This window comes from Salvelinus namaycush, chromosome 7 (genome assembly GCF_016432855.1).
Source record: "Salvelinus namaycush isolate Seneca chromosome 7, SaNama_1.0, whole genome shotgun sequence".
Lineage (NCBI taxonomy): Eukaryota > Metazoa > Chordata > Actinopteri > Salmoniformes > Salmonidae > Salvelinus > Salvelinus namaycush.
The window spans coordinates 7,975,966-7,986,157 of record NC_052313.1 but is presented as its reverse complement, the minus strand read 5'-3'; the positions used below and the strand labels follow the sequence as shown (position 1 = coordinate 7,986,157).

At 45.7% G+C, this 10,192-nt stretch overlaps 1 protein-coding gene across 1 annotated transcript; it reads left to right on the top strand.

Moving 5' to 3' along the window:
• The first annotated feature begins 224 nt into the window (after positions 1 to 224).
• On the top strand, positions 225 to 8,689 carry LOC120050304 (choline-phosphate cytidylyltransferase B-like). The gene is made up of 8 exons (XM_038996882.1): positions 225 to 319; positions 2,047 to 2,146; positions 4,546 to 4,662; positions 4,801 to 4,952; positions 5,361 to 5,439; positions 6,135 to 6,277; positions 7,891 to 8,079; positions 8,474 to 8,689. The coding sequence occupies exons 1-8, from the start codon at positions 281 to 283 to the stop codon at positions 8,687 to 8,689; spliced, it is 1,035 nt and encodes a 344-aa protein (XP_038852810.1). The 5' UTR covers positions 225 to 280.
• Positions 8,690 to 10,192: the final 1,503 nt, after the last annotated feature.

Sequence of the window (10,192 nt, the reverse complement as noted above, 5' to 3'; positions counted from 1 at the left end):
TGTGAGCGAGGGATCACTCTGCCAAAGGGAGGAGAGAGGGAGGAGAGAGGGAGGGAAGAGGTAGAGTATAGGGAGGGAGAGAGGAGAGAGAGTAGGGCAGAGTGGGCGGGGATACAGGGGGAAGTGAAGAGAGGGGAAAGAGGCCGAGAGAGGAAGAGAGAGAGGGAGGTAGAGAGAGATTGGGTGAGAGAGAGAGAAATAGAGAGAGGCATCATCTCACTGATGCTGAGTCACAGACAGGGGGTGCAGCCGCTGTATCCCATGAGCCTTTAGGGGAAACATGGAGGAGCTCGAGCACACCTGCCCCCAGCTGGTCACGGTAGGGTCTGTGTGTGTGGAGGGGAGGGGGGCTAGCTCGTCTCCTTGTTGTTATGAAACAGATCCACTGTCTGTGTGTGCCTTTGGGGGATGTTCTGAATGCTGAGTGGACTGTGTGTTTCTGTGTGTTGGGGGAGGGTGGGGGGATGTGTGTGTTTCTCAGTATTGGCAGGGGTACGTGTGTATAAGCAGTCTAGCATAGATCTCCTGACATGGACACAAAAGCTCAAGAAAACAGGGGCGATGCCAGCCCCATTCAGTCTCTCGCTCTCTCGCTCTCTTTCTCTCGTCTGTTCGCCTCTCTCCCTTTTATTCTTTGTGCCTCTCTCCTGCTCTTCTTCATCTCCCCCCTCTCCCTCTGTCTCTCTCTCTCTCTTTACTCCATCACAGCGTTGTAGTTTTCTTAGTTAATCCTTCTTACTCTACACGTTCTCTGCTTGTGCCACTGTAAGGGTGTAGTAAGCATGCTCGCTGCGGTCACTCTGATTGGCCGATCGACCGAGGCATCCGCCTGCCCTTTGTCCGCTCTGGGCTCCTCCCTGATTTCACCTTGCAGTGGATTGTGGGAGAAAAGTTACCTAAGTGCGTCCTCTTCACTGTTCCGTTCTCCCCATCTGTTGCCATGGGGATGGGAGCTCACACGGGAGCTCTCTCTACCTCCTCTTTGTTCTATCTCATCCCTTATCCGGATGGAATACGTAGAGGTGGAATTACCTTCATATATCTTGTGTTATGGGAGTGGATCTATGATGTCATTGGGGATGTCACTGGGGAAGTCATGCATGTTACATTTTCTCTTTGTCTCCCGCTCTAGAGAATGAGAGCCAGAGAGATGTCAACAATGTAAACATATCTTTCTCATGCCAATAAAGCCCTTTGAATTGAATTTAATTGAGAGAGATGGAGAGAGATTGAGAGAGAGATAGAGAGCGATGGAGTTCCATTTTAGCCAGACGTAAATCAATACCACTGAGTGCTGCTTGTGCCATCACCATGTAATCGATAGTTGTGATAGAGAATAGATAATAGTCCTGATCAATAATCTAATGGACATTACTAAGCCAGAGAGGGGATAGCAATCAAGAAGGGGACATGAGTGTCATTCAACTTTTTTTTTTATCTCCTCCATCTCTCGCTTTCTCTGTGTCTCCCACTCCTCTCTCCGTCCCCCTTTCAAATTCTATTGGATTCTTTCTGCCTCTTTTGCTTTTCAGGTTCATCTTTCCTCTCCCTTCTTTTCTTCGGCTCTTTGCCACTCTTTTCATCTATCACGTTGTTCCTCTGTAAATCCATACCATTTGTGGTTTGTTGCGAAGAGTAAAATGGTTTTGTAGATGTGAATTTGATGCATGTGCTGTTTTAATATGCTTTTGTAGAGTTAACAATAAAGTTAACGTTATAACGCTGAACCAATAAAGTGACTAACAGTTAAATCTCTCTAAATCTCTAAATCTCTTGAACTGAATCAATTCAGTTCAATTCAATTGGCTTTATTGGCATGGGAAACATATATACATTGCCAAAGCAAGTGGAATAGATATACAAAAGTGAAATAAACAATAACAAATTAACAGTAAACATTACACTCACAAAAGTTTCAAAAGAATAAAGACATTTCAAATGTCATATGTCTATATACAGTGTTATAATCATGTGCAAATAGTTAAGGTACAAAAGGGAAAATAAACAAACATAAATCTAGGTTGTATGGGTCTCTCTCTCTCTCAGATGCTGACAGAGCCTGCTATCTTTGCCAAGGACACCAGCTGTGAGTGCCGCGCCCCTCATGAGAAACTCTCCATCGCTCAGGCCCGCAGAGGCACCCCAAGTATACCTCTTCTTCTGTTCCCAGCTCCATCACTAGTTTACCACTGTTCCTGCTCTTATCCTCATTCTTCATCCTCTCTTCTTCTGTTCCCAGCTCCATCACTAGTTTACCACTGTTCCTGCTCTTATCCTCATTCTTCATCCTCTCTTCTTCTGTTCCCAGCTCCATCACTAGTTTACCACTGTTCCTGCTCTTATCCTCATTCTTCATCCTCTCTTCTTCTGTTCCCAGCTCCGTCACTAGTTTACCACTGTTCCTGCTCTTATCCTCATTCTTCATCCTCTCTTCTTCTGTTCCCAGCTCCGTCACTAGTTTACCACTGTTCCTGCTCTTATCCTCATTCTTCATCCTCTCTTCTTCTGTTCCCAGCTCCGTCACTAGTTTACCACTGTTCCTGCTCTTATCCTCATTCTTCATCCTCTCTTCTTCTGTTCCCAGCTCCGTCACTAGTTTACCACTGTTCCTGCTCTTATCCTCATTCTTCATCCTCTCTTCTTCTGTTCCCAGCTCCATCACTAGTTTACCACTGTTCCTGCTCTTATCCTCATTCTTCATCCTCTCTTCTTCTGTTCCCAGCTCCATCACTAGTTTACCACTGTTCCTGCTCTTATCCTCATTCTTCATCCTCTCTTCTTCTGTTCCCAGCTCCGTCACTAGTTTACCACTGTTCCTGCTCTTATCCTCATTCTTCATCCTCTCTTCTTCTGTTCCCAGCTCCATCACTAGTTTACCACTGTTCCTGCTCTTATCCTCATTCTTCATCCTCTCTTCTTCTGTTCCCAGCTCCATCACTAGTTTACCACTGTTCCTGCTCTTATCCTCATTCTTCATCCTCTCTTCTTCTGTTCCCAGCTCCATCACTAGTTTACCACTGTTCCTGCTCTTACCCTCATTCTTCATCCTCTCTTCTTCCCGTCCTCAGTGTTTTCACTCATAACCATCTGTTCTTCTTTTCCACATCCTCCTCACATTCACTCACTTTCTCCTCCTCCTCTCTCCTCTCCTCCTCTATGATAGTGGTATATATGTGTTAGATGTAAACTCTGTGTGTGTCCTCTTGATGTTAAATCTGTGTGTGTCCTCTAAATGTAAACTCTCTGTGTGTCCTCTACATGTAAACTCTGTGTGTGTCCTCTACATGTAAACTCTGTGTGTAAACTCTGTGTGTGTCCTCTAGATGTAAACTCTGTGTGTGTCCTCTACATGTAAACTCTGTGTGTAAACTCTGTGTGTGTTCTCTACATGTAAACTCTGTGTGTAAACTCTGTGTGTAAACTCTGTGTGTAAACTCTGTGTGTGTTCTCTACATGTAAACTCTGTGTGTAAACTCTGTGTGTAAACTCTGTGTGTAAACTCTGTGTGTGTTCTCTACATGTAAACTCTGTGTGTAAACTCTGTGTGTAAACTCTGTGTGTAAACTCTGTGTGTCCTCTAGATGTAAACTCTGTGTGTAAACTCTGTGTGTTCTCTACATGTAAACTCTGTGTGTAAACTCTGTGTGTGTCCTCTAGATGTAAACTCTCTGTGTGTCCTCTAGATGTAAACTCTCTCTGTGTGTCCTCTACATGTAAACTCTGTGTGTGTCCTCTACATGTAAACTCTGTGTGTGTCCTCTACATGTAAACTCTCTGTGTGTCCTCTACATGTAAACTCTCTGTGTGTCCTCTAAATGTAAACTCTGTGTGTGTTCTCTACATGTAAACTCTGTGTGTGTCCTCTACATGTAAACTCTCTGTGTGTCCTCTACATGTAAACTCTCTGTGTGTCCTCTAAATGTAAACTCTGTGTGTGTTCTCTACATGTAAACTCTGTGTGTGTCCTCTACATGTAAACTCTCTGTGTGTCCTCTACATGTAAACTCTCTGTGTGTCCTCTACATGTAAACTCTCTGTGTGTCCTCTAGATGTAAACTCTGTGTGTAAACTCTCTGTGTGTCCTCTAGATGTAAACTCTCTGTGTGTCCTCTAGATGTAAACTCTCTGTGTGTCCTCTAGATGTAAACTCTCTGTGTGTCCTCTAGATGTAAACTCTCTGTGTGTCCTCTAGATGTAAACTCTCTGTGTGTCCTCTAGATGTAAACTCTCTGTGTGTCCTCTAGATGTAAACTCTGTGTGTGTCCTCTACATGTAAACTCTGTGTGTGTCCTCTACATGTAAACTCTATGTGTGTCCTCTAGATGTAAACTCTCTGTGTGTCCTCTAGATGTAAACTCTCTGTGTGTCCTCTAGATGTAAACTCTCTGTGTGTCCTCTAGATGTAAACTCTCTGTGTGTCCTCTAGATGTAAACTCTCTGTGTGTCTTCTAGATGTAAACTCTCTGTGTGTCCTCTAGATGTAAACTCTCTGTGTGTCCTCTAGATGTAAACTCTGTGTGTAAACTCTCTGTGTGTCCTCTTCAGTGGACCGTCCAGTGCGTGTATATGCAGATGGAATATTTGATCTGTTCCACTCCGGCCATGCCAGAGCCCTGATGCAGGCCAAGAACCTCTTCCCCAATGCATACCTCATAGTGGGAGGTATGTACACACACACATGTAGATATGTACAGACATACATTTATAAACATGTGGATATAATGACTCTTAGCTAAACATATATGTTATTCATACTCTAGGGTTACTGCATACCTTTGTGACTGTGTGTATGTGTGTCAGTGTGCAGTGATGAACTGACCCACAAGTACAAGGGTTTCACGGTGATGACGGAGGATGAGAGGTATGAGGCTCTGAGACACTGTCGCTATGTCGACGAGGTGGTCCGAGACGCACCATGGACGCTCACACAGGACTTCCTGGAGAAACACCAGGTGTGTCTAACTGTTTCCATCACACCTGTTTATTCAGCTTTCTCTAACTGTTTGTGTATCTAGAGTAATGTGCTAGCGTGCATGGCTCTTTCTGGGCGTCACTTTATCTGTGTGCTTTCTTCCTGTTCTGTGATTCTTGTCCTCCTGTTCTGTGATTCTTGTCCTCCTGTTCTGTGATTCTTGTCTTCCTGTTCTGTGATTCTTGTCTTCCTGTTCTGTGATTCTTGTCTTCCTGTTCTGTGATTCTTGTCTTCCTGTTCTGTGATTCTTGTCCTCCTGTTCTGTGATTCTTGTCTTCCTGTTCTGTGATTCTTGTCTTCCTGTTCTGTGATTCTTGTCTTCCTGTTCTGTGATTCTTGTCTTCCTGTTCTGTGATTCTTGTCTTCTTGTGTTCTGATTGTTTCTTAGATCGATTTTGTGGCTCATGACGATATCCCATACTCCTCAGCAGGAACTGAGGACGTCTACAAACACATCAAGGAGGCAGGTGTGTGTATGTGTGTGTGTAAAGCTCTATTCAGAATCAGTTTCAGGTATCCATAAGTCTGGAGATTCTTTTATTAGCCGAAATGTCTAGAATGTTCCGCCGGCTTTCAGCAGCTACAATTTGATTAGATGTTACATTTTAAGAAACCTCCCCCACGTGCCCTTAGGAGGGGTGCAGCGTGTTATGTTTGTGACTGTTTACCGACTGCAAAGAGTTGTTGTGTACCGTTTTGCTAGTTTGCAATTTTGCAGAAAATAGATCAAACGTAATTCTGTTTTGCCAGAATTGTGCTGTAGTCTTTGAAGACATTACATCTCCTCTGCTTGAACAAATGACTGTATGGCTTCAACACTCTCCTCCTAAGCAAGCAAGTCATTTGATTGGTTTGACGTGTTGCGAAGCGTCACTAATTTACAATGGGGTTTCCACCACTTTTTAGCGACTTTCTGCCATTGACTTCACCAGGCTTTCCAATTAGGGAAGGATGGTCCTCGACGATCAGTGTGTGTGTGCGCTTGTTCATCTGTGTGGATGTTTATCTATAATATATTTAGAATATGTGTGGGTGTTTATTTAGAATATATTTAGAATACGTGTGGGTGTTTATTTATAATGTGTGTGTGTGTGTGTGTGTGTGTGTGTGTGTGTGTGTGTGTGTGTGTGTGTGTGTGTGTGTGTGTGTGTGTGTGTTCCAGGCATGTTCGTGCCGACCCAGCGGACAGAGGGTATCTCGACCTCTGACCTGATCACTCGTATCGTACGAGACTACGACCTCTACGCTAGACGCAACCTACAGCGGGGCTACACCGCTAAAGAGCTCAATGTCAGCTTCATCAACGTAAGTGTGTGTGTCTGTGTGCTGTCTACCCTTAACAGAACTGTCGCTTTTGTGCGCATGTGTGTCCGTGTACACTTGGAACATAACTGATAACTTTCAAAAAACACACAGACATACAGTACAGCCAACCTTCCTCCAACCTCCCTCCCTTCAACCTTCCTCCAACCTCCTTCCACCTTCCTCCAATCTCCCTCCCTTCAACCTTCCTCTAACCTCCCTCCAACCTCCTTCCACCTTCCTCCAACCTCTCTCCAACCTCCCTCCCTTCAACCATCCTTCAACCTCCCTCTCTTCAACCTCCCTCTCTTCAACCTCCCTCTCTTCAACCTCCCTCTCTTCAACCTCCCTCTAACCTTCCTCAGGAGAAGAAGTACCGCCTGCAGAACCAGGTGGACCGTATGAAGGAGGCAACATTCCTTCAACCTTCCTCCAACCTCCCTCCAACATTTCTCCAACCTTCCTACAACCTTCCTACAACCTCCGTCCAACCTTCCTCCAATCTCCCCCCAAGCTCCCTCCAACCTTCCTCCAACCTTCCTTTCACCCCCAACCTCCCTCCAACCTGTTGATCATATCACTCCATCATTTTACGTCCTCCCTTTTCTCCATCCTTTCTTTTAGTTTTTATCTCAACTAGGGTGAACAGGATAGGAGATATTGTACAGCGATCGACTTCAGTGTGATTTTTTGCAGTATGATATCCAGTGAGCAGGCCTACACTGTTACAGAGCTCTCCAGATAGAGACGGACTTCATAGACAAACAGACACAGTTCTCCATGCTCATAGAATAAGATAATAGACTGTGTCTGCCCTATGCATTCTGTTTCTACCTGCATCATTCTGTAACATGGTTCCTGCTGACTGACTGTGCCCTAGTGGAGACTTAACAGAGAGAAACACTGTCCTCCAGAGTTGTAGTGTAGCTTCATCCTTCCTGGGAGACGAGGAGAGATGGCTACTTAAAGGACTCCACACAGTCTACACAATGGATCTGACGGAACATAGTTTGCATAGCTCTCTACGTAGTTCTACGTACTTTTACGTGGCTGAATTTTTGTAAATCACTGTGGCGAGCCCTTTAGACTATTGAGATGCACCCCATTGCCTTAGCGACTGCATAAATTAATGGATGTTACATCATTTCAACGATGGTAACACCAAGGAATTCAGCTCCCTCCCTCCCTCCAACCTTCCTCCAACATCTCTCCAACCTCCCCCCAACCTTCATCCAACCTTCCTCCAACCTCCCTCCAACCTCCCCCCAACCTGCCTTCAACTTTCCTCCAACCTTCCTGCCTCCCTCCCTCCAACATTCCTTCAACTTTCCTCCAACCTTCCTCCATCCTCGCTCCAACTTCTCCCAACCTCCCTCCCCCTCCCTCCAACATTCCCCCAATCTTCCTGCCTCCCTCTCTCATTCCTTCAACTTTCCTCCAACCTCTCTCCAACGTTCATCCAAGCTCCCTCCAACGTTCTCCCAACCTCCCTCCCTCCAACCTCTCTCCAAGCTCCCTCCAACATTCCTCCATCTTCTCCCAACCTCCCTCCCTCCAACCTCTCTCCCTCCAACCTCCATCCAACCTCCATCCAACCTTCCTCCAACCTTCCTCAGGAGAAGAAGTACCGCCTTCAGAACCAGGTGGACCGTATGAAGGAGAAGGTGAAGACGGTGGAGGAAAAGAGTAAACACTTTGTCTACCGCGTGGAGGAGAAGAGCCATGACCTCATACAGAAGTGGGAAGAGAAATCACGGGAGTTCATTGGTAACTTCCTGGAACTTTTCGGCCCAGATGGAACATGGGTAAGTATGGCCTGTCTCATGCTCCACTCATGCAAATTTTACAATCACTCATCTGCCATGTCACTTCTTTGTTCACAAATCTAATCTATGATCTAAACTGTATACCTCCAACTAGACTAGTCTTTGAAGTGAAAGTACTCTCACATACCGGTCTCTGTCTCTCTCCGACTTCCTCTCTCTCTCTCTCTCTCTCTCCATCCCTCCACCATATCCTCGCTATCCCTCCACCCTATCCTCTCTCCACTCTTCCCCACCCCCCTCCCTCCCTCCGTCCCTCTCTTAACTCTCTCTCTATCTTCCCCCCTATCCTCTCTCCACTCTTTCCATCACTCTCCTCTCACCCTCTCTCTCTCCATCCCTCTACCATCTCGCCCCCCCCCCCCCCCCCCAACAGAAACAGGTGTTTAATGAGCGTAGTGGTCGGATGATCTCCTACGCCATGTCACCTCGCGGGTCACCTAGCAACAGTCCACCCAGGCAACTGTCTCCATCTCGTTCCCCATCTCCTCCCTCTCGCTGGTCTCAGCCCAGGCTAGCCTCCCCCTCCTCACCCAAAGAGGCCTCAGCCTCCTACAGTAGCATGAGTGAAGAAGATGAGAACGAAAAGTAGTGCCCCGGACTGTGGAACACATGCCATGTTCAAAACAACTGGGAAGTCGGAAATCTTTGACTTCCAACTTTAGTCAATTCAAGACAATTTAGAACGTGGGAAAAAACGAGCTCCGACTGGTAAAATTGTTTTCAACAGTCACTAAAAAACCCAGGTGTGAGGTGGTATTATAGAGGACAGTACAGGTGTGAGGTGGTGTTATAGGTAGAGGACAGTACAGGTGTGAGGTGGTATTATAGAGGACAGTACAGGTGTGAGGTGGTGTTATAGGTAGAGGACAGTACAGGTGTGAGGTGGTGTTATCGAATACAGTACAGGTGTGAGGTGGTATTTTCGAGGACAGTACAGGTGTGAGGTGGTATTATAGAGGACAGTATAGGTGTGAGGTAGTATTTTCGAGGACAGTACAGGTGTGAGGTGGTATTATAGGTAGAGGACAGTACAGGTGTGAGGTGGTATTATAGGTAGAGGACAGTTCAGGTTGTGAGGTGGTGTTATAGGTAGAGGACAGTACAGGTGTGAGGTGGTGTTAAAGACGACAGTACAGGTGTGAGGTGGTATTATAGGTAGAGGACAGTACAGGTTGTGAGGTGGTGTTAAAGAGGACAGTACAGGTGTGAGGTGTTGTTAAAGACGACAGTACAGGTCTGAGGTGTTGTTATAGGTAGAGGACAGTACAGGTGTGAGATGGAATTATAGGTCGAGGACAGTACAGGTGTGAGGTGTTGTTAAAGACGACAGTACAGGTGTGAGGTGTTGTTATAAGTAGAGGACAGACAGGTGTGAGGTGGTGTTATAGGTATAGGACAGTACAGGTGTGAGGTGGTATCATAGGTAGCGGACAGTACAGGTGTGAGTTGGTATTATAGAGGACAGTACAGGTTTGAGGTGGTATTATAGAGGACAGTACAGGTGTGAGGTGGTATTATAGGTAGAGGACAGTACAGGTGTGAGGTGGTATTATAGGTATAGGACAGTACAGGTGTGAGGTGGTATTATAGAGGACAGAACAGGTTTGAGGTGGTATTATAGAGGACAGTACAGGTGTGAGTTGGTATTATAGGTAAAGGACAGTACAGGTGTGAGTTGGTATTATAGGTAAAGGACAGTACAGGTGTGAGGTGGTATTATAGAGGACAGTACAGGTTTGAGGTGGTGTTATAGAGGACAATACAGGTGTGAGATGGTATTATAGGTAGAGGACAGTTCAGGTTGTGATGTGGTATTATAGAGGACAATACAGGTGTGAGTTGGTATTATAGGTAGAGGACAGTTCAGGTTGTGATGTGGTATTATAGAGGACAATACAGGTATGTGGTGGTGTTATAGACGACAGTACAGGTGTGAGGTGGTATTATAGGTAGAGGACAGTTCAGGTTGTGAGGTGGTATTATAGAGGACAATACAGGTATGAGGTGTTGTTAAAGACGACAGTACAGGTGTGAGGTGGTATTATAGGTAGAGGACAGTACAGGTGTGAGATGGTGTTATAGACGATAGTAC

Excerpts from the sequence above, each read along its gene's own strand:
- LOC120050304 (XM_038996882.1), top strand. The coding sequence starts at position 281 with ATGGAGGAGCTCGAGCACACCTGCCCCCAGCTGGTCACG. Across the intron at positions 320-2,046 it reads CCTGCCCCCAGCTGGTCACG|ATGCTGACAGAGCCTGCTAT; the intron begins GTAGGGTCTGTG and ends TCTCTCTCTCAG. Across the intron at positions 6,278-7,890 it reads TCAATGTCAGCTTCATCAAC|GAGAAGAAGTACCGCCTTCA; the intron begins GTAAGTGTGTGT and ends AACCTTCCTCAG.